Source organism: Cupressus sempervirens, chromosome 5 (assembly GCF_028749045.1).
Source record: "Cupressus sempervirens isolate cs-2001-9-10 chromosome 5, ASM2874904v1, whole genome shotgun sequence".
Lineage (NCBI taxonomy): Eukaryota > Viridiplantae > Streptophyta > Pinopsida > Cupressales > Cupressaceae > Cupressus > Cupressus sempervirens.
This window is the reverse complement of record NC_143122.1, coordinates 372,991,316-373,016,557: the sequence shown is the minus strand read 5'-3', so window position 1 is coordinate 373,016,557 and position 25,242 is coordinate 372,991,316. Positions and strand designations below refer to the sequence as shown.

General features: G+C 34.7%; 1 protein-coding gene across 1 annotated transcript; it reads left to right on the top strand.

Annotated features, from left to right (window-relative positions):
* The first annotated feature begins 18,930 nt into the window (after nucleotides 1-18,930).
* LOC149556299 (histone H2A-like) lies at nucleotides 18,931-20,000 on the top strand. The gene is made up of 2 exons (XM_089830513.1): nucleotides 18,931-19,169; nucleotides 19,319-20,000. Exons 1-2 carry the CDS (start codon nucleotides 18,978-18,980, stop codon nucleotides 19,541-19,543), a joined length of 417 nt encoding a protein of 138 aa, XP_089686639.1. The 5' UTR covers nucleotides 18,931-18,977; the 3' UTR covers nucleotides 19,544-20,000.
* Nucleotides 20,001-25,242: the final 5,242 nt, after the last annotated feature.

Sequence of the window (25,242 nt, the reverse complement as noted above, 5' to 3'; positions counted from 1 at the left end):
TTAGCAAACTTAGTGAAACTTTAGGTTAATTCTTTTGGATCCCTTGGTGGGGCATTACATCTGGTATCAGAGCCCGAGTTTCTACATTGGGAGCTCTGGGTATATTAAAACACCACTAGTGTTAACTAGTTGAACAAGAATGAAAACTTTAAACTATCATGTGTATCTCTTTCAAACTGAAAACTTGAACTAGTCAAACTAAAACAAAACTTAAATTATTAGTAGTATATTTTTCATACTTCAACACTTAAACCTCAAAACTGAAATTATACGTAAACCTAAACATAGGTAAAACTAAAAACTAAACTTATTGTTTTCAAAACATGTACCTTTTATCTATACATCATAACTTGTATATTTTCCAATGAATTTGGGATGTTGATCCTTGTTTAGAATGTTTTAGGAAATTTATTTCAGTATTTGTTAAAATGAATGCGGATCAATATGGTTTTCGATTTACTATTAAACCAGAATCATATTGCTCTAACTGTGTTGCAGTGTTCTCAGTAGAGCTATATCCTCTTACAAGGGGAAAGGGTTCAATGGGACCCGCAAAGTGAGTTCTTAACTTTACCATCTTTTTAGGCTTCCAGGAGTAAGCCTACGTCAAAGGGGGGTGGATGTAGTGCCTGGCCCTAGTTCACATTTTTGTTTTTCTTGCCAAACTCTTTTAGGCCAATTTATGTTGGATGATTAGTATTATTATTTTAGAAATTATTAGATGTTGGTTTACACTCAGTTTATTATAGGATGAGATTACTTGGTACTCTATATTTCATGCATGTATGATGATTATTCAAATGTTTTCAGTTATCGATGATGATTAGTTAGATGGTTTATTATTCCATGTGCTTCTTATGGATACTTACCCCATACTGCATGTGTATGATGTGCGTGTTGTTTTATTTATGTATGGTGTTTCTGATGTGGTTAAGGAAGGGAGTCGTAGTCACCTGCTAGTCAGGATCTACACGATGCACCACTTCCTGTTATTGTCTGTTTAGCTTAGAATATTGTGTTTGTACATGCGTGGATTTTATGCAGGTTGCAGGTACTGGGTATCGACTTCCCTGAATTGCCAGGATGAGCGTACCCTATCGCATTGTCTCAATGGTAAGAGAGGGGAGATAAACTCTTAAGTCCAATTCCTAAACCCTTTAGCCAATTGTCCTAATTAATAATTAGAACAAGTATCTGAGTTAAGTACCCTCCGAATGCATCAAATGATGCAATTTCGGGATTATAACCCTTTTTGTTTTGATTTAGTATGTATTTTTCTATGTAGGGTTTTTGTATGTTGTTATATGAGTCCTTGATGTGTTTTCTATTAATTAAGTCTAATTTAAAAAGATTAATTAATGATTTAATTAAATAGAGAATTAATATGATATCGTTAATATTTAATTAATTGAGAAATTAATTAAATAAAAGAATTAAATTTGGAGATTAAAGTTCAAAGATAAATTTAGAACAGGATAATATTTATTTAATTTAATAATAATATATTGGAGTTCATTTGTAAATAAATGCTAAATATTATTGTTAGTTAAATTAATTAAATATGTTATCAATTAAGTTTCTAGAATTAATTTAAAAAGTTGAAAGACATTAAATTTATTAAAAGATTTTAGATCGCATGATCTAAGCATGAGTTTAAATTTGAGTAAAAGATTAAATTATAAAAATTAATAATGTTATTTTAATTTCATAAAGTGCACATGAGATTAAAGTAATAAATTAATTTAAAATAGAAGTCAAGTAGAATATTAAATAAAGTTATTTAATAAATCAACTTAATGTGCATAAGAGATGAATGCAAAATAAAATAAAAGATAAGAAAGGTTAATTTGGAGTTAACTGAGTTGTGCAAAGAGTCTTCTTGGGTAAACGCACAATTAGTGCCCCGATTTGAGGAGAAATTGCTTATCACAACGTTGGGGGTTCATTCTTGGGGAGACACGAATTGGGACACGAATTTGGACAAGGAATTTTGGGAGACAACTTTTGGAAGCAAATTTCAGAAGGAGAATTCTAAAGAAGATTTTCAGAAGAAGGTTATTGAAGAGGAGCGAATTCTCTTACAGTTTTTGGAGATTGCATAATAGCATCAGATTGAGGTAGGGTCTTGTGTTTGATCATGGGTTGAATTATGCAATTTAATAATCTTGTCTTCTTCGTGCTTGTGGATTATCAATCCGAATTGTCTGGATTTCACTGTTTGAATTCTTTCGCTCTCTTATGAACCTTATGATACTATATTGTATTTCATTTATATAATAGAATTGGAAGAATAAATCAATTTGAAACCCTCATTCTAGATGATAGATTTTTACAAATTAAACTAGGGGGAGCTTTTGAAAGAAAATAAAATCTTGATTGGAAAAATTTATTAAAATAAAAGAGAAGAAATTTGCTATATAAATTTTATACTGAGAAGAGACGATATAATTTTAAAGAATATTTTAATTTAGAAATCTGAATGGTTAGTTCTATCAAATTTAATTTTCAATCATATATATATATATATACTTATATATTGGAAAAGAAAAATTGTTTAAAACAATGTTTAAAAAAAAATTAAATTAAATTAAATTTTTTAAACAATTAAAAAAAAAAATGTTAATATGAAATAGGGAGGGGGCGGGAATACCCACACCCCCCCCGTACCTTCTATAAAGGACTGCCGCTGGCAGTCTGCTGGCGCAGGCCCTGCGTCAGCAGGCCTGCCGCACCGGCTTTTTAAAAGGCCGATGGCCTATAATAAGGTTATAAAGTTTTTATTATTATTTTTAATAATATTAATTGTTATTAGTTATTATTTTAATTAATAATATTTATAAAAAAATGTTTTAATGATATTATTAATTATTATTAAATAAATAAAATTATTAATAATTCTTAATTATTATTTAAATGAAAGTATTAACAAAGTTTTAATTATTGTTTATTTAAATAATAATGTATTTAAAATAAGTTTAATTAATTAAATTATTAGTAATTATATTAATTATTAATAATTGATAATTTTAGAGTTGATAATATAAGAATAGGTTAAGGGATATATTGTAAATCATAAGTACCTGAATTATACACTGGAAACGAGAATAGAAACCCGTACATTTGAATTAACATTATATTATTAAGATTAAATCAAATTGTGAGACTATTCTGTATTTCTATGTGTTATCTGTATTATGGGGTGTTTAGGTTTTGTCCTAGCATTGACTAGTCCTAGGTTGTTACCAGAGGCTCGGGGATTATGTGAATGTGATGTTATGTTGTTTTGATCTCAATCTTTTACACCCAACCCTGTTGATGTGTTGATATGCTCTATGACATATTTGTGATTACTGTTTGTTATTGCTTTTCAGTTTCCTTGTGCGAAGCTAAGATGTATGTATTTAAGATACCTGACTTAACCATTTTCGAGTCTCGATCAGTTATATTTGATAACCATTTTTGAGTCTTGATCAATTATACTTGGATTGCTTTTCGGTCGCTTGAGAGGACTGAAGTGTTTGTTATGTTCTTGATGATGTCATGTTTTGACTTGACCATTTTGGAGTCTTCGATCAGTATTGTAATTTACTATTGGGATACTTTCTGGTTGCTCATTGGAGAACCATTGGATTTTGTGATCTATCATTGACGCCTTCAGTTGCTGATAGAGAACTGTCGTGGTCATATGATTATTATTTGGTGCTTATCTGTTGCTCATGAAGAACTGATGTAGTTTTGTGGCTTATCTTTTATGATGTCTTTTCAGTTGCTTGTATAGGACTGAGGTGGTTTTATTATGATTCTTTGATTTATGATTTCATGAGCCTAGGGTAGGTTATCTATGTGTAGAGTCGGGAAGTGGCTTGCAATGGGGATCGGGGCCCTAAGAGGCTGCCTGGAGTAACCCATTGTAAGTTGTTTTAATAAGTGAAAACATTTACACTAAATGAGGGAAAATGAACCTAACAATATAATTGTATGTTCCCTCCCATGCCTTGAGTGCTAGTACAGACTAGGATGGGGTAGAGAGAACGCTTGGTTACGACCTTGCACTCCATAGTATGCCTCGTCAGTACGAGAGGATACTAGTGGCCGCAGGGATCAGTATGGACCCGGGATTCCTAAGGGATTGCTCGGGTAACTTCTACATGACTTTTGCGATGACACTTTCCCGCTCGCATATTAGGTTTCCTACGTGTCTTGTGGTACCTCTAGGATTTAGATGTCGATCTTTTTAGGAACCCTTGAGTTAGCATACTTATAAGATTTCCTGGACTTAGAGATTATTTATGATTATAGGTTTTGCTATCCGATTTGGGACTTGAGACTATCTCCTCAGCGCAGTGGGAGTGGACCATTTAGGTTCCACGCGGTCGGGTGGTAGTGCTTTTACTCTTACCATTTGAGATCCGTTTCGTGGTCAACGTGGCTGGAGTTTTTGTGATTGGCATTTATCTTCACTATGTTTCTTGGATTATTATGATGGATGGTTAGATTTTATGATAGATGTTTTATCAGTATGGATGTATGGATGTATCATGTATGGTGAATAGATTCATATATTTTTACTGTACTTTGTATCTTGGATTTGAGGATGTTGTATCTTTATCTTTACATATGTATATTATTTTAAGCCTTTCATACCCTGTGACTTGTACAGAGGATGATTGAGCATTCCGAATTAATTTTCCAAGAGGCATTCAGAACAAATGTATATTATGGACATGGGATTTTTTGATTATTCTTTCATATGTATGTGATAGTTGTTAGACTTAGAATTAATTAAATTTAAACGTGACTCAACGTCTTGGGATCTTTAAGAAATGTAACTTACAATGTATGTTTGTCGATGATTACATGTTATTGCTTCTGCTACTATGTGTTTGATGTGTGTGTTATACTTTCTTACTTTAAAAAAAAAAATGTTTAGCAAACTTAGTGAAACTTTATGTTAATTCTTTTGGATCCCTTGGTGGGGCGTTACACCAGGTTCCTATATCCCTCCGCATCGAAGGGGCCAGATCAAATCCCCCTCTCTCAACCCTAGCCTGCCCCGAAGGTCCTTTTCACACAAAAAGGAGAATGAATCGGCCAGAATCTCGAGCAAGGAAGTTGAAGCCTCCTAGAATAAATGTCTCAAGGGAAGAATCTTTGCCATATGGAATGGACCACAGGAAGATTTCCCTATGTTACTTGACTGGCTGGAGGAGAATGGAGAGGAGCAAGTAAGTATCACCTCTTTCTTAGATAATACCCTATTCTTACAATGTTCTGATGAGTCCATTAAAAAGGAGTTTCTATCAGTCTTTGAATGCTTCTTCAATGGCCACTGTATTAAGTTTATAGATTGGATTCATAACTTTAAGATAGAACATCTAGATTGTTTTTTGCCTTCTTGGTTTGTTTTGTCATCTCTACCTCCGGAGCTTTGTCATGAAGATATTATCAAATCTATCAAATTTGAGGTAAGAGAGGTCAAAGGTATTGATGCCTCCTTCTATTGTAGTAATAATGTAAGGTGTTGATCAATGTTAGATTTAACCATCCACCTGAATTTAACAAAAAAATTATAACCAGCAATGCAATCTATGATATTAAATTTCAGATACATAAAGGGAGAATAGTGGATATATTAAGATTCGATGAATATCATAAAATTATGCCCAAAATTCTCCCCCTTTCCTCGGATTTCAGAAGCACATTCCCTTGGATGAGAGCGATACAAAACAAGAATCTCAGAGTAATGGAAGAACAGGGCTACCTAGTAGAATCTCTAACTCAAGATCATTAGAAAGAGAGGATAAAATCCAAGACTTCAGACATGGTTCTACCAGAAAATAGAAGGCTTAAGTCTATAATAGTCGCTAACCCCATAGAGCATACAGAGATGGGCTTCGATGGAATACCCCCAAAGAGGCAGAAAGGAAAAACGAAAAAGGCTGCAAATAGACATGGTAAGGAGAATAGAGGAAATGAGACTAGAAAAATTGATTTCTCACAAAAGCTGCAAACAATCAGTGACAAAGTCAAAAATGTCTCAAAGGAAAGTGACTCAATGTCTATAAATCCAAAGCAGGAATTATTGACATATAAGGACCTTTTAGTTCACATAAAAGGATGCAACAAATCCAGTGATGGAAAAGGAATGAACCAACCCAAAAATAACCCTACAGCTAGTTCCTTAATACAAGTGAATTCAAAGGAATTTGATAGGATTAAGAAAACTGATATACAAAGCGAGTCACAACTCAAAGCTTCAGCACCAACATATATTCGTAAGCTAGGTGAAGCATAAAATGAACTCCTATTTTCCTCACCCAAGATGAGGACAGAAGAATTAATCTCAAGAACAAGAAAACAAGATTATCAAAAGTCAACAGTTGATATAAATCTCGAGGCAAAGACATGCACAACAAAGAATAAAGACATCAGAGGAGCTTCCAAATTTTGGTAGACACTTGATGGACATCCCACCTCACCTTTCACCTTAGTGGAGGATTAGTCAGAAATGCAGCTGGAGGACAGAAATCTAGAAGGATCAATTGTCAAAGTTTTCCAGCAATTTATAAACAAGGATCTAAACTCTACTCTAGAATTGGAAATGTCAGAGATCAGAGATAAGAATCTTGAGCAATTATCAGAGGAACTTATACAAGTCTTTAGTTTTGATTACCTGGACAGTAGCACCTCTTCTCAAAAAGAGGAGTTGATACAAAAAAAATTCAAATTGGGAGGAGAGGATTACACGACTGAGGACCTTCGAAGGGATATTTTAAAAATTGAGATGGAAGACAGTTTAAGGAAGTAGGACATAAAGACTGGGACCAGGATAAAAATATGTCAAGAAAAGGATAGGCCAAGTATGGAAAAATTGTCAAGATCAGAACATAACAATATAGAGAAGGATGATCTCGGGGACAAGATTTGTAGGGAATTAGAGTTTGAAGAGTTTGAAAGTACAAAAGATTGCATTTCGCCCACAACGCAAAATCTGGATGTTGATTAGCAAGAGCTCAGACTTCATATGAATTAGGAAGGCCTAATCTCTCCAAATATGGTAAGCCTAAAGGAAAAAGGGGTAGGAAATCTCTAAAGGAGTTAAGAGAGACAGAGGGTCTTGCTAGGGAACAGAGGAAAATTGATGAGCTTCTAAATACAGGGAAGGGGAAGTGCCTTCCTAAGGCAACATGAGGATTACTACTTGGAATGCTAGGGGACTAAATGCCCCTAGCAAAAAAAGACTAATCAAACAAAACCTAAAAAGTTTTAATTCAGATATAATTTTAATACAAGAAACTAAATAAAATAAGATAGAAGGCATCAAATTAAGTAGGATGTTAGGTCTTTGGGATTCGGTCTTCTTAGAAGCAATAGTTGCTTCTAGTGGCTTAGGAATTATATGGAACTCGAAGAAAGTAACTTTGAATTTACTAGTGAATAGCAACTATTAGATGTGTGTCAGTGTTCAGAGCTTAAAATCAGACACGAAATTCACTCTGATCAATGTGTACGGGCCTAATAGCTTAACAAGGAAAAAGGCCGTGTGGGATGAATTAAGTATGGTTCTACTAGAGTACAAAGATAATCTGATTATATTAGGAGGGGATTTCAACACTATTATAAGTTTGGATGAAAAAGTATGTGGCTCACAACATCTTACATCTTCATCTTTAGATTTCAAGCTATGGATTGATAAACATAGTCTACTGGAAATTCTGTCTAATAATGGTATATTTACGTGGAATAATAAAAGAAAGGATAATTCTTATATTGCAGAAAAGCTTGATAGATTCTTTATAGTAGGTAACCTCTCTTCATTTAACAAGAATTTCTAGTCCTCTATTCTGCCTTTCGCAAGATCGGACAATTTCCCGGTATGTATGGAAATTTCTAAACCATCTAAACCTACTAGAAACCCATTCAAGTGTGAAAAGATGTGGTTTCACAATCTGAAATTTCTTGAACTTGTTAAGACATGGTGGACCCAAGCGAACTTTGAGGGCTCTAAAATGTTTATTTTTATCTCTAAACTCAAGTTGCTGAAAGAAAACATTTTAAAGTGGAATATAGAACACTTCAACAACATTTTCAGAGAGAAACTAGAGAATGAAGCAAAGCTTAAAAATCTAAATCAGGATATTATAAGGTATGGCATGAACTACGAGAAATATCTCTAGGAAAAAGAACTTCTTACGAAACAAAAAGTTATCCTTTATAAAGAAGAGACATTTTGGAGATAGAAATCCAGGGAGAAATGGTTGGATGAGGGAGACTAAAATACAAAGTTTTTTCATAACTCCACCATTCATAACCATTCTCTACAGAAAATTACTAGTATTACTACTCCACTAGGCTTGCGCACAAAAAATCCACAAGAAATAGCAGATATGCTAGTAACACATTTTAAAAATTTACTCAACAATTATGAAGGATCTAATAGGGAGGCCTAGTCTCGAATGCTTAAATTTATTCCTAAATTGGTTACAACAGAAGACAATAGAAACCTTAATAGACCAATAACCTTGGAGGAGGTTTGGACAATGGTATTTAATATGAGCCCAGATCAATCCCCTAGGCCAGATGGTTTTCAAGATTTTTTTTTCCAAAAATGTTGGGACATTTTAGGGGAAGATTTATGGAGAGTGATTGAGGCCTCACAAAATGGTGGTTCCTTGCTGGCTGAAATTAATTATTCATTCTTTACCTTGATCCCTGAGAAGGATGGGCCCAAACATCCTAGCGACTTTCGTCCTATAGCACTGTGTAATACCATATATAATATTTTCTCAAAGATCTTGGCTAACAGGCTCAAGGTACTTATGCCAAAATTGATCTCTAAAGAACAAACAGGTTTTGTTCCAGGGAGATCTATCTTGGATGGTATACTTATAATTCAGGAAACTATTCATTCGACTTCCATAGACAAAGAAGCATGTATGTTTATGAAGCTAGACATACAAAAGGCTTATGATATGGTTGATTGGCGATATCTATGCAAGGTCTTAGAAGCTTTCAACTTTTCCCATCAATGGGTTAATCTCATTTTCAAGTTTATTTCCACCCCGAAGATTTCTATTCTTGTTAATGGAACGCCTGAAGATTTTTTTGAAATTTCTAGGGTATTAGACAGGGAGATCCCTTATCTCCCTCTTTTTTCATCCTTATGGTTGAGGCCTTTGCTAGAGCTGTCTCCGATGCATATATAAGACGCAAGATTTCTGGAATCTTTATTACTAGAAATCTCCCCAACTTACCCACCAACAATACGTAGATGATACCATTTTACCTGGCAAGAGCTCAGTTCAAGGAGCTTTGGGATTTAAAAGCATCTTACAATCTTATATGGATGCTTCAGGGCAAAAAGTAAATAAAGAAAAATCTAAGATTTTCTTCTTGAATACCTCCTCGGAGATGGAATCTCGGATATGTGGGATTATGGGATATAAAAAACGATTGTTCCCTTGCAAGTACCTGGGTATTTCCCTGGATAAGAATTCAAAATATAGTAGAGTTTGGTAGGAGACGGTTGGAAAGGTAGACAAGTGGATTGGAAGCTGGAAAAACAAATGGCTCTCGAAGGCTGGTAAGATTACCAAGATCGGATTGGTCCTTTCGGCCATTCCAATCTTCCCTATGGCATGCCTGCCTCTATCCAACTGGATGTCCAAGCAATTTGAATCCAAACTTAAGAATTTTCTTTGGAAGGATAAAGAAGATGATAAGAAACTCGCCCTTATTAAATGGGACAATTTATGTAAACCAAAAGAATGTGGGGGTTTAGGGATCAAGAAGCCAAAGTGGCAAAATGAGGCTTTGGGAGCAAAACTTGTTTGGAGGTTATATCAAGAACATGATCATAAATGGGCTAAGATCTTATATTATAAATACCTGAACCCGTCTAATTCAGAGTCGATATTCAGAATGAAAAATGTGCCTAAAGGATCGAAATACTGGAATTTTATGTCGAAGTGTCAGAAAATTATTAGTAAATATCTTACTTGGGATGTGGCGGTAGGAGATAAAGCCTTGTTTTGGGAGGATTCGTGGGATGGACACCCCCCAATACAAACATCCTCCACCATTGATTCTCTTAAAGTTATGTTGACATCTTTGTGGGGAAGCAAGGTCAAGGACTACAAGATCAAGGAGGTTTCACATGGGGTTCTTCGATGGAGATGGCGCTCTTTGGATGGACTAGACCTTGATCTAGATTCAGTTGAAGCTTACGATAAGATTATTTCTAATAGAAACATTAAGCAATCTAAAAGGTTAGATAGTCTTATTTGGGCTAGAGCAAAGGATGGAATTTATAGTGTTAAACAAGGTTATAAGGCTATCATCCACTCACAGCATTGGAATTCAGTAGAGATACCTTTAAAGTTATGTTGGGATGCCGCATGTCTCCCCAAGGTTGGCTTCTTCTTATGGCTAGTTCTTCAAAATAGAGTGTTGACTGGGGACAAATTGTTGAGATTTGGCATTGTTGGCCCCAATTGGTGTGTCACGTGTAATCATAGCAGTGAAGATGTAGATCATCTATTCCTCAATTGCCCTTTCGCTCTTAATTGTTGGGAATGGCTTAGGACTCGTCTTGAATGGTCAATCCCTCTTCAGAACTCCCTTAAGGGGCTTATTTTCTCTTGGCCCACGAATCTGGCCCATGGGGTCTATTGCAAATTATGGAATATTTGCCCGTCCTTAGTAGTCTGGGAGTTATGGAAGGAAAGAAATCGTCGCATTTTTAAAGATAAGAAGTTGACTTTGGATAGATTCTTGCTCAAATTAGAAGCTTCAATAGTGGAAGTCTTAAATGCTAATCTCAAGAAAACTCCTCATGAAGAAGGCTCCTTCTCATTCTAGGATGGACTCATGAAAAAACACTGGTCTAGCATCCTCAACCCACCTTTGGTATATTCAACCAGTAATAAGGAGGCAAGGGCTAAGTGTAAATGGACCCCTCCTCCGCCAAGATGACATAAATTGAATTTTGATGGTGCTGCTAGAGGTAACCTGAGAGTAGCTGGTGTAGGTTGTATCATTAACGATGAGGATGGTCGCTGGGTAGCCCAATTAGCCTCCCCTCTTCCTCCCACGTCTAATAACGTGGCAGAGCTAGAAGTGCTTGAGAAAGGTTTAGAACTTTGTCATAAATTAGGACTACCCAGAGTCTTCATCAAAGGCGACTCTCAGGTTATCCTTAATGCTATTAAACAGAAAAGACCCCTAATTGGGTCCTGAACTCAAAACTCCAAGAAGTGCTAATACTACTGAAATTTTTTGAGGAAATTCATATTGGTCACATATTCCGAGAAGACAACTCATTGGTGGATGGACTTGCTAACAGGGGTGCAGACGGAGAAACAATCGTGGTTTTTAATTAAGATTAACTTAGAAATGCTACAAACCACAATATTTGTCTGTTAAAATAGTGTAAAGTTTTAAATACCTATTTATAAATATAGAAATCCACTATTGACTCCTATAAGATTTTAAGATTAGTTTAAAAATTCAACTAATGTTTTTTTGTTTAATTTATATTTTAAAATCAAACTAATTTATAATCTAATATATAGAAGTTATATAAAATTATAATTAAATTTCTACAAAGACTTTAAAATTATTATATTAAATAGCAATTATTATTTTTCAAATAGTTTTAAAATTTAAATCTATAATGTTTTATATTAAAGCCTTATTATTTAACTTATCTAAACTCTTCATAATTATGTTTAATGTAATTAAGTAACTAAACACTTATTATATATATATATTTTAAAATCATTAATAATCAATTAATCAAAGATATAATATCATTCGTATATTTTATATGTGTGTGTGTGTGTGTGTATGTATATATGTATATGTATATGTATATATGTATATGTATATATACACGTATACATATACATGTATGTATATGTATACATATATACATATACATATATATGTACATATATAAATTATTTTATATAAATTAGAATAAAAGAGAACTAAAAATTAAAAATCAATAAATAATAAAGAATAAATATATAGACATTTATGGATATGTTAACTAAATTAATCATTCTTATAGTGCTTTAGATTCTCATTGAGGAATTAATTAAACTATTATACTCATTTTATGTATTACTGTACAAATAGGCAAACATTTTAATCCTTTTTTGGACCCGTTCGTTGTTATCTTTTGCCTCCAGATCTTTGGCAGCGGTTTAGGATTTATTTCTAACAGTTTAAATATGCCCTCTCAGAGTTTTGATTTCCTTCCATTATTACAAGATTGAGATAGGACTCCACGATCTCAATTTGCAATGTGAGCTATGAATTCATTATGGCTAGGTACGATACTGGGCAATATTCCCACATGTGAGGGGCGATGAGCAGTTGTCATGCCAGTATGTGATTATGGCTATTTTAAGCACTCATTTCAAATTAACAATGTACCTCCCTCGATTATAGCAAAAAGAAAGGCAGGAAGAAAGGGTGTTTGGTTTTAGGTCTTTCTTCTTCTGATTCCTTGGTAGGAGTTTTCATTTTGTAGCCCCAAATTGACTAAGATGGAAATCAGTATCCACATATTCCATTCGACTGAAGCTCGAACCATGGCATTTTTAGGTAAAGTCAAACCTAAAAAGTGGAGTCGACTATTGAGAACTTCGGATGACATAATACGATTTACAGTGATCAAAGGTTTGGGTGAAGAAGTCTTCGACTACTCAGCAACATGGAGGACCAATAGTTCTGTCATTGGTTCCTTCATTGGGATAATGGTTAGGGCAAAAATTGATAAGGATGATATTATAAGACTTTGCTTTGACATTTCCAGCCCAGTTTGGCGGAAGGGATTGGAAAGAGCTGTGCGCAACATAGATGACAAAATGTGAATTCCATTATCTGAGAAATATATGAGCCTTCCTGTGGGTGCTGCAAATTTGGAAACGACCCCTCATAGACAATCCCTCATCATTAGGGAAAGCTGTAACGCCCCGCCAAGGGATCCAAAAGAATTAACCTAAAGTTTCACTGAGTTTGCTAAACATTTTTTTTTTTAAAGTAAGAAAGTATAACACACACATCAAACACATAGTAGCAGAAGCAATAACATGTAATCATCGACAAACATACATTGTAAGTTACATTTCTTAAAGATCCCAAGACATTGAGTCACGTTTAAATTTAATTAATTCTAAGTCTAACAACTATCACATACATATGAAAGAATAATCAGAAAATCCCATGTCCATAATATACATTTGTTCCGAATGCCTCTTGGCAAATTAATTCGGAATGCTCAATCATCCTCTGTACAAGTCACAGGGTATGAAAGGCTTAAAAGAATATACATATGTAAAGATAAAGATACAACATCCTCAAATCCAAGATACAAAGTACAGTAAAAATATATGAATCTATTCACCATACATGATACATCCATACATCCATAATGATAAAACATCTATCATAAAATCTAACCATCCATCATAATAATCCAAGAAACATAGTGAAGATAAATGCCAATCACGAAAACTCCAGCCACGGTGAGCACGAAACGGATCTCAAATGGTAAGAGTAAAAGCACTACCACCCGACCGCGTGGAACCTAAATGGTCCACTCCAAGTTTCACTAAGTTTGCTAAACATTTTTTTTTTTTAAGTAAGAAAGTATAACACACACATCAAACACATAGTAGCAGAAGCAATAACATGTAATCATCGACAAACATACATTGTAAGTTACATTTCTTAAAGATCCCAAGACGTTGAGTCACGTTTAAATTTAATTAATTCTAAGTCTAACAACTATCACATACATATGAAAGAATAATCAGAAAATCCCATGTCCATAATATACATTTGTTCCGAATGCCTCTTGGCAAATTAATTCGGAATGCTCAATCATCCTCTGTACAAGTCACAGGGTATGAAAGGCTTAAAAGAATATACATATGTAAAGATAAAGATACAACATCCTCAAATCCAAGATACAAAGTACAGTAAAAATATATGAATCTATTCACCATACATGATACATCCATAATGATAAAACATCTATCATAAAATCTAACCATCCATCATAATAATCCAAGAAACATAGTGAAGATAAATGCCAATCACAAAAACTCCAGCCACGGTGACCACGGAACGGATCTCAAATGGTAAGAGTAAAAGCACTACCACCCGACCGCGTGGAACCTAAATGGTCCACTCCCACCGCGCTGAGGAGATAGTCTCAAGTCCCAAATCGGATAGCAAAACCTATAATCATAAATAATCTCTAAGTCCAGGAAATCCTATAAGTATGCTGACTCAAGGGTTCCTAAAAAGATCGACATCTAAATCCTAGAGGTACCACAAGACACGTAGGAAACCTAATATGTGAGCGGGAAAGTGTCATTGCAAAAGTCATGTAGAAGTTACCTGAGCAATCCCTTAGGAATCCCGAGTCCTTACTGATCCCTGCGGCCACTAGTATCCTCTCGTACTGACGAGGCATACTATGGAGTGCAAGGTCGTAACCAAGCGTTCTCTCTACCCCATCCTAGTCTGTACTAGCACTCAAGGCATGGGAGAGAACATACAATTATCTTGTTAGGTTCATTTTCCCTCATTTAGTGTAAATGTTTTCACTTATTAAAACAACTTACAATGGGTTACTCCAAGTAGCCTCTTAGGGCCTCGATCCCCATTGCAAGCCACTTCCCGACTCTACACATAGATAACCTACCCTAGGCTCATGAAATCATAAATCAAAGAATCATAATAAAACCACCTCAGTCCTATACAAGCAACTGAAAAGACATCATAAAAGATAAGTCACAAAACTACATCAGTTCTTCATGAGCAACAGATAAGCACCAAATAATAATCATATGACCACGACAGTTCTCTATCAGCAACTGAAGGCATCAATGATAGATCACAAAATCCAATGGTTCTCCAATGAGCAACCAGAAAGTATCCCAATAGTAAATTACAATACCGATCGAAGACTCCAAAATGGTCAAGTCAAAACATGACATCATCAAGAACATAACAAACACTTCAGTCCTCTCAAGTGACCGAAAAGCAATCCAAGTATAACTGATCGAGACTCAAAAATGGTTATCAAATATAACTGATCGAGACTCGAAAATGGTTAAGTCAGGTATCTTAAATACATACATCTTAGCTTCACACAAGGAAATTGGAAAGCAATAACAAACAGTAATCACAAACATGTCATAGAGCATATCAACACATCAACAGGGTTGGGTTTAAAAGATCGAGATCAAAACAACATAACATCACATTCACATAATCCCCGAGCCTCTGGTAACAACCTAGGACTGGTCAATGCTAGGACAAAACCTAAACACCCCATAATACAGATAACACATAGAAATATAGAATAGTCTCACAATTTGATTTAATCTTAATAATATAATGTTAATTCAAATGTACGGGTTTCTATTCTCGTTTCCAGTGTATAATTTAGGTACTAATGATTTACAATATATCCCTTAACCTATTCTTATATTATCAACTCTAGAATTATCAATTATTAATAATTAATATAATTACTAATAATTTCATTAATTAAACTTATTTTAAATACATTATTATTTAAATAAACAATAATTAAAACTTTGTTAATACTTTCATTTAAATAATAATTAAGAATTATTAATAATTTTATTTATTTAATAATAATTAATAATATCATTAAAACATTTTTTTATAAATATTATTAATTAAAATAATAACTAATAACAATTAATATTATTAAAAAAAATAATTAAAAAAAAAATAATAATAATAAAAACTTTATAACCTTATTATAGGCCATCGGCCTTTTAAAAAGCCGGTGCGGCAGCCTGGCTGACGCAGTACCTGCGCCAGCAGATTGTCGGCGGCAGTCCTTTATAGAAGGTACGGAGGGGGTGTGGGTATTCTCGCCCCCTCCCTATTTCATATTAACAATTTTTTTTTTAATTGTTTAAAAAATTTAATTTAATTTTTTTTTTTTTAAACATTGTTTTTAACAATTTTTCTTTTCCAATATATAAGTGTGTGTGTGTGTATATATATATATATATATATATATATATATATAAATGATTGAAAATTAAATTTGATAGAACTAACCCTTCAGATTTCTAAATTAAAATATTCTTTAAAAGTATATTGTCTCTTCTCAGTATAAAATTTATATAGCAAATTTCTTCTCTTTTATTTTAATAAATTTTTCCAATCAAGATTTTCTTTTCTTTCAAAAGCTCCCCCTAGTTTAATTTGTAAAAATCTATCATCTAGAATGAGGGTTTCAAATTGATTTATTCTTCCAATTCTATTATATAAATGAAATACAATATAGTATCATAAGGTTCATAAGAGAGCGAAAGAATTCAAACAGTGAAATCCAGACAATTCGGATTGATAATCCACAAGCACGAAGAAGACAAGATTATTAAATTGCATAATTCAACCCATGATCAAACACAAGACCCTACTTCAATCTGATGCTATTATGCAATCTCCAAAAACTGTAAGAGAATTCGCTCCTCTTCAATAACCTTCTTCTGAAAATCTTCTTTAGAATTCTCCTTCTGAAATTTGCTTCCAAAAGTTGTCTCCCAAAATTCCTTGTCCAAATTCATGTCCCAATTCATGTCTCCCCAAGAATGAACCCCCAACGTTGTGATAAGCAATTTCTCCTCAAATCGGGGCACTAATTGTGCGTTTACCCGAGAAGACTCTTTGCACAACTCAGTTAACTCCAAATTAACCTTTCTTATCTTTTATTTTATTTTGCATTCATCTCTTATGCACATTAAGTTGATTTATGAAATAACTTTAGTTAATATTCTACTTGACTTATATTTTAAATTAATTTATTACTTTAATCTCATGTGCACTTTATGAAATTAAAATAACATTATTAATTTTTATAATTTAATCTTTTACTCAAATTTAAACTCATGCTTAGATCATGCGATCTAAAATCTTTTAATAAATTTAATGTCTTTCAACTTTTTAAATTAATTCTAGAAACTTAATTGATAACATATTTAATTAATTTAACTAACAATAATATTTAGCATTTATTTAAAAATGAACTCCAATATATTATTATTAAATTAAATAAATATTATCCTGTTCTAAATTTATCTTTGAACTTTAATCTCCAAATTTAATTCTTTTATTTAATTAATTTCTCAATTAATTAAATATTAACGATATCACATTAATTCTCTATTTAATTAAATCATTAATTAATCTTTTTAAATTAGACTTAATTAATAGAAAACACATCAAGGACTCATATAACAACATACAAAAACCCTACATAGAAAAACACATACTAAATCAAAACAAAAAGGGTTATAATCCCAAAATTAAATCATTTGATGCATTCGGAGGGTACTTAACTCAGATACTTGTCCTAATTTAGGACAATTGGCTAAAGGGTTTAGGAATTGGACTTAAGAGTTTATCTCCCCTCTCTTACCATTGAGACAATGCGATAGGGTACGCTCATCCTGGCAATTCAGGGAAGTCGATACCCGGTACCTGCAACCTGCATAAAATCCACGCATGTACAAACACAATATTCTAAGCTAAACAGACAATGGCAGGAAGTGGTGCATCGTGTAGATCCTGACTAGCAGGTGACTACGACTCCCTTCCTTAACCACATCAGAAACACCATACATAAATAAAACAACACGCACACTATACACATGCAGTATGGGGTAAGTATCCATAAGAAGCACATGGAATAATAAACCATCTAACTAATCATCATCGATAACTGAAAACATTTGAATAATCATCATACATGCATGAAATATAGAGTACCAAGTAATCTCATCATATAATAAACTGAGTGTAAACCAACATCTAATAATCTCTAAAATAATAATACTAATCATCCAACATAAATTGGCCTAAAAGAGTTTGGCAAGAAAAACAAAAATGTGAACTAGGGGCAGGCACTACACCTGGGCAATCTAACCTTGAGGATAACCTTCCTATGTGGGGTGTAGACGGATGTGGGGGATCTAGCGACACAGACGCAACATTGAAATTCTCCGAGCTCGCATATTTTGTTAAATTGAAGATGTGGATCTGGTTATCTAATTGATCTACAGAGAAGATCTAAAAATTTGGATACTTAATATCTTCTGTGTGGAAGCCAGGAATCTTCGAGATAGGGGCCTGAACATGATTTGTCCTCATTTGATCTTCATTCCCTCTGATACATTGCTGGCTGCGAGGCTCACCATCGATATCATTAAAAACTTCAAATCTATTCGTTGTATTCACTGCGAATCTTCCATCATATATAGATTGGGAGCTCTTTTGATGCCTTTTTCGAGCATTGGTTGACAGAGAGTTTTGCCAATTCAAGCCCTGATCGCAGGAATTTCCATTCCACTTCTTTTTGATGAATTTCCGTCGAGATTTTTTCGCAGGCTGAGTGGGAATCAACATTTTTTGCATTTTCGCACATAAGCAGAGCTCAATAATTCTATGGTTGCTCAGATTAACATCATTATTATTTTTTATTTCTTTTATTAATTTTTCATAATCAATTTTTTGATAAAATTTTTTAAATGATATTTATTAATCTATTAAAAATATTTTAATAAATATTATTTTATTTAAATTGAAAATTATTAATAATCTAATTAGATTATATATTATTTTGTATGGAAAGTGCAACTTCCTATAAATTTTGAAATTTGTGCGTAGCATAGCAATCTAACGACCTTAATGAACTTTACACGTGGCGGTCGTCGATTCACTATTATATCCATCCTTGTATCGATGTGAAACGAATCTCGCCCATCAGATACGATCGTAATCAACGGCCCAGGTTTACTGCATACGCTTCGTATTTTATGTAACGCTATAAAAGAAAACCAACTGATTAACAGTGAAAAAGATATATTATATTCAGAGTTTCTGTTTATCTGTGGCTGTTCGCAAAAGAAAAAATGGATTCATCAAAGAAGGGAGGAAGGAAAGGAGGAGCAAAGAAGAAGGGAGTTTCGAAAACTCTCCGAGCCGGCCTGCAGTTTCCCGTCAGTAGAATTGGAAGATATTTGAAGAAAGGCAGATATGCAAAGCGTGTCGGATCTGGTGCCCCTGTTTACATGGCTGCTGTCATGGAGTATCTAGCAGCTGAGGTATTTTCACGTTTTTTTCATTTATGCTTTCGCATTTCGATCGATTCTGCAATATTTGCTCTTAATCCTAGGTTTCTTCTGTTTATTTGTGTTAAATTCAAGGGATTAGGGTTTGGAGTAATTTGTTTTACTTTTAATTCTATTTTTAGGTTTTGGAATTGGCCGGCAACGCGGCAAGGGACAACAAGAAGAACAGGATCATTCCGCGACATGTTCTGTTGGCCGTGAGGAACGATGAGGAGCTCGGAAAGCTCTTGAGCGGTGTGACCATTGCTCATGGCGGCGTATTGCCTAACATTCATCAAGTGCTTCTGCCAAAGAAGACTGCTGAGAAGGCTTCAGAACCGAAATCGCCGAAGTCGCCCAAAAAGTGAGATCGGCATTTTATCTGCGTGCAGTTTATACGTAATTTATCTGGTGTTTGTGAACACCACCGTTTTCCGGACATCTTTAACCGCTTTACGGCTTGTGGTCGTAATTGCGTTTTACTGAATTCGCCATTAAGGTTAGCAGAAACAGAAGGAATTTAGTTGAATAAACTTTGTGATTAAAAAGGCGGGGACTTTTTTAAAGGTCTTTCGATGAATTGGTGATTAAAATTGAATCTGCAGTTCGGGACGATCTCTAAAACAGCCATGGGGAAAGGTAAATTGATATTGACATAGATGGATTTCTAAAACGGGAAAACATATATGCGGTGGAGAAAATGTAGTAAATTGGGCACTTTGATGTCTGTTTTACGGAGTCACATGCGATCTGGCTTTTTTCCCTTAAATTTAGAGGAAATGTTCAATTGATAATACTAGTAATATTACTAATAATTTGCAGGAATATATGTTATGAATTTCTTAGATTTGGAGGAAACGTTCAAGTATTCTCCATGGTATTACAATTAATTAAGCATATAAGTGTCTAGACCAATATCATTATAAATCAAGCTTGTATTGTTGATGGTTAATTTATTTTTAAATTTAATAGTATCTGGTTATGGACGATTTAAAAAAGAATTGCATAGTGTTTGTTGAAAAAGAAGGGCAAAGACATGTTGAAAAAGAAGGGTAAAGACATCTTTTATTTTCTCAAAAAGTAAGCTAATTTATCATTTCTTCCAAACTCAAAATCAATACATATCATTTATGGTATTTAAGTTAAATATTGTATGATACATAATAAGCATATGGTGTTTAATAATTTAAAGAAATAAATATGTTGTTTTATATATATATATATATATATATATATATATATATATATATTCAAAAGTAACAAAATCAATTTGAGTCTTGTAGTACACAACCTAGAGGAGGAAAGTCAATTTTTAACAATGTCAAATATATAAATTGATAGTTAATGAGTAACATTTGTGAAGTGGTTATGGTTGTGAGTGGAGTCTTGTAGTGTGCAATGTAAAGGGTGAAAGATACTTCTTAACAATAATAGATGTTTGGTTGTAATGTCCCATTTTTTTTTTGGGAGGAATTAATTATAAAGTTATCAATTAAAAAATATATATCACAAGGTAATTTTATAAATTAAATAATAATAAAAAGTTTCTAGAGGTTGTTAGAAGAAGTGGAGAAAAATTTAAAAAGGAGGTTGACCTATCAAGGAAAAAAAAAAAAAGGCATTGAGGGCTTATTGTCTATTATTGAGATTTATTATTGATTTTTGCTTATGTGTGTTGTGGAGCTTAGGGTTTTTGCAAATAGTCACAATTGGCTATTGAGAATGAAAACTCTCAATTGGTATGCAATTTTGAGGGTGTGAGAGATCATCTGAATTATTGCAGTTGTGGGAAGGATATTTTAGTCCTTTCATTTGTGCTTAATTACTGATTTGGAGTTTCAGTTGGAGTTGCACTTTCACCATATCATCTTCAGCAGTCAGTCTCCAGTATTTGATCAATCTAGATTCTTTTCAATTTGTAGTTGCAACAAGTTCTCAATTGTATACAGCTAGTTAGAGTTTTTTTGTAATGTGCTATGTCATAATGTTTTGGTGCTGAAATTTGCCATATCATTTGTAAAAACATTTGGTTTTCATTGAATGAATACATTGGCACTATTATTTCTTTTAGCAATATATTTTAGCAGTGTGTTAAATCTAGAGTTTGTTTAGTGGCTTATTGGTACGCGTCATTATAGTGGTATCAGAGCGGTTTCCTGCCAGCTTGATAGGGTTACCCAGCCACCATTTAATTTAGTTTACATAGGAATTAGCATAACTAAGAATATGGTTGAGAGACATTCTCCAAGCCCATCCAAAAGTGTGCAAGATGATGAGACTTTACAGCAACAGGAGAGGCTTCTATAGTCAATAGAGGCAAGTACACATTGATGATGGTTATGATGCAACATTTGATTGGGGAAAATAGGAGAAATAATCATGAGCGGGATGACAGAAGCATAGCAGGATCACAACATACAACACAGTTTGGAACCGTTGATAGACCCACACGTCCTATGTTTAGAGAAGAAACTCCAGCACACACACACTTGATGCTATGGTAACAGATATTGTAGATGAACTCTGACAAGCGAGGAATGCGTGGGATTCATTACTAGAATATGTACAGGATGGATGAACATTTGACATGTACCTGAACTATAGAGCTGCCAAGCAGAAGCAAGTAGATAAACACAATGAGTTGCAACAGGTCACCAACAAGTTGGTATTACCCACATTTGATGGCAGTGGAAAAATGACTGCTCGTGCTTGGATTCATAAGGTGGATACTTTCCTATCTCTGAAGACTATGATAGAAATTGAAGCACTCAAGTATGCCACTTTACACTTAGATGGGGCAGCACATGATTGGTGGACACATGGCATGATCACATTGCAACACAATCAGGTAACCACTTATCAGGAGTTTGTGGATAGATTGATAGAAAGGTTTGATAAAAAAAAATCTTGAAGTTTATTTCCGGGATTTAGCCCAGTTGAGACAGTCAGGAGGCTTAGAACAATTTATCAATGACTTCCAGAAGCTTGTAGTGATGGTGCCTAACATTTCAGAAAGGAGGCTAGTCATTTTATTCACAGAGGGATTAACTGAACCACTCAAGGGGTGGGTAAAGGCCTTTGATCCTCCTACATTACAGGAAGCCATGAAGAAAGCCCGCAGTATGGAACTTGCAGCTCCAACAAACCGGTTTAGTTCAAAGGGTTTTTCATCATTTAGAGATAACAAAGGGGAATTTAACAAGGGTAAAGAGAAGGTTAGTGACTTAAAAGACAAGCTAGCTACACCTTGGGATAAGGAAACACTTAATGACTTGCGTAGGAAGAAGCTATGCTTCTTTTGCAAAGGTCCCTATGAGTTTGGTCATGATTGTCCTATGAAGCCTAAGGGGAAGGCTAACCGGGTGATGTGGGCTTATTATGAAGGTTCAGATTCAGACATCTCAGAGCACCATGATGAGGATCCTGATGAGGTAAAGGGTGAACAAGAGGTAGATAGTGCTGAGAAAAAAGAGGATCCAGAGATACATTTACAGGAGGCACGTCTGTCTAGTATTCAAAGAGAGGGATCTTTCAGATTTCAAGGAGTCTTGGCAAGACAAAAGATTATTACTCTGTTGGATATAGGGGCCACACATAATTTCATTGATGCACAATTTGTGGAGAGGCGTGGACTCATTATTGAGGAGTTCGAGGGACTAAGAGTTAAGGTAGCTTATGGATATACTCTTCGTTGTGATAGGATGGTGCGAGATCTACCTTTGCGCCTAAACAACTATGAGTTTAAGGTGGACTATCATGTGGTCAACATGGGTGACATGGACATAGTACTTGGGATGCAATGGCTACATTCTTTGAAGGAGGTTATCCTAAGATTGGAGGATATGGAGATACGATTCGTGGTGGATGGCAGGACTCATGTGCTGAAGGCTATCCGTAATGGTGAGATATACTCTTCGTTGTGATAGGATGGTGCGAGATCTACCTTTGCGCCTAAACAACTGAGTTTAAGGCAGACTATCATGTGGTCAACATAGGTGACATGGACATAGTACTTGGGATGCAATGGCTACATTCTTTGAAGGAGGTTACCTTGAGATTGGAGGATATGGAGATATGATTCGTGGTGGATGGCAAGACTCATGTGTTGAAGCCTATCCGTAATGGTGATGTTAGGACTATCTCATTTAGGCGGTTGGAGAGATTAGCCATGCATAATAATATAGAATGGGCAGCAATATGTGCCTTGATGCCTACCTAGGTGGAGCAACATAAGATTGAATATCATCCAGATATTCAAAAATTGAGAATCAAGTATGGGAAGGTATTTAGTGAGATTCCACCAGGCAGGCCACCAGATAGAGGTATTGAGCACATTATCGAGTTGGAGGAAGGTGCTAAGCCTATCATGATCACACCATACCGGCACCCAAAACGACTCAAAGATGAGATCGAGAGGACCATCAATGAGTTGCTAGCAATGGGACACATCAGACCAAGTAAGTCATCTTTTGCATCTTCTGTTGTTTTGGTAAAAAAGAAGGATGGAACTCTACGAATGTGTATTGATTATAGGGTGTTGAATAAGAGAACTATAAAGAACAAGTATCCCATCCCACGCATCGATGAGCTGATAGACGAATTGCATGGGGCTTGTTATTTCACAAAAAATGATTTGAGATCAGGCTATCACCAGATCAGAGTTCGAGAGCAGGATATTGAAAAACTGTTTTTAGATGTCATTACGGTCATTTTGAGTTTGTAGTCATGCCTTTTGGTTTGACTAATGCACTTACCACTTTTCAATCCACTATGAACAAGGTCTTCCACCATCAGTTGAGAAAATTTGTGCTAGTGTTCTTTGATGATATTTTGATCTATAGCAGGACATGGCAGGAACATTTAGAGCACTTGGAGACAGTATTAAGCATTTTATAGAGCGAGTCCTTGTATGCCAAGGAGTCCAAATGTGATTTGGGGATGACAGAATTGTTGTATCTTGGACACATCATTAGTGCAGAAGGAGTGCGAATGGATCTTGAAAAGATCTGTGCTATTGTTGATTGGCCACCACCAAAGAACCTTACACAGTTAAGAGGGTTCCTTGGTCTATGTGGATTCTATCGTAGATTTGTTAGTGGCTACTCATGACATGTAGCGCCCATGATAGATTTGCTGAAGAAAGGGGCATTTGTGTGGATTCGGGAGGCACAGAAGTGTTTTATGCAATTCAAGGAAATAATGACTACATGCCCAGTATTAGCATTGCTTGATTTCACGAAGCCATTTGAGCTTCAATGTGATGCTTCTGGAGAGGGAGTTGGTGATGTACTCATGCAGGACAAGCATCCTATAGCTTATGAGAGTAGAAAACTTAGAGGGGCTGAGAGGTCATTCAGCATATATGATAAGGAGATGCTGGCCATCATGCATGCCTTGGCCAAATTCAGACAGTATCTTGTGGGCAAAATTTTTTGTATTAAAACTGATCATAATAGTTTGAAGCACTTTTTGGGACAGTGGGACCTGAATGATCGTCAGCAAAAGTGGGTGAGTAAGTTACAGGCATATGATTTTGATATCACATATGTTAAGGGGACACAAAATATTGTTGCAGATGCTTTATCCCGTAGGCCACACCTCACTTCTATGATTCAGATATCAGAGGATTAGTGACACTTGATTGTAGTAGAATATGCCAAAGACACGTGGGCCTCTTCTATAGTGGAGGGGACAACAATCGACACCGGATACACTCTCATAGATGATTTGATCATTTACAAGAACAAGATTTACTTAGTCCCAGGATCGAAAGTGAAGCAGTTAATTTTGAGAGCATTCCATAATTCACCTACAGCAGGCCATCCTGGGTATTTCAACACTTATAGGTTAGTGTAGTGCCTACCCTCATTCACATCTTTCTAGACTTATTGTTGCTATTATTATCAGACTATGTAGACTAGTTTTATGTTGATGGTTTAGTGGTGTTGTTTTGACACTATCAGATATTATGATAGGGATTCAGTTGATATATGATGAGATCATTTAGACTTTACATTTCATGTATGTATGATGATCATTACATTGTTTTTAGTTATTAATGATGATT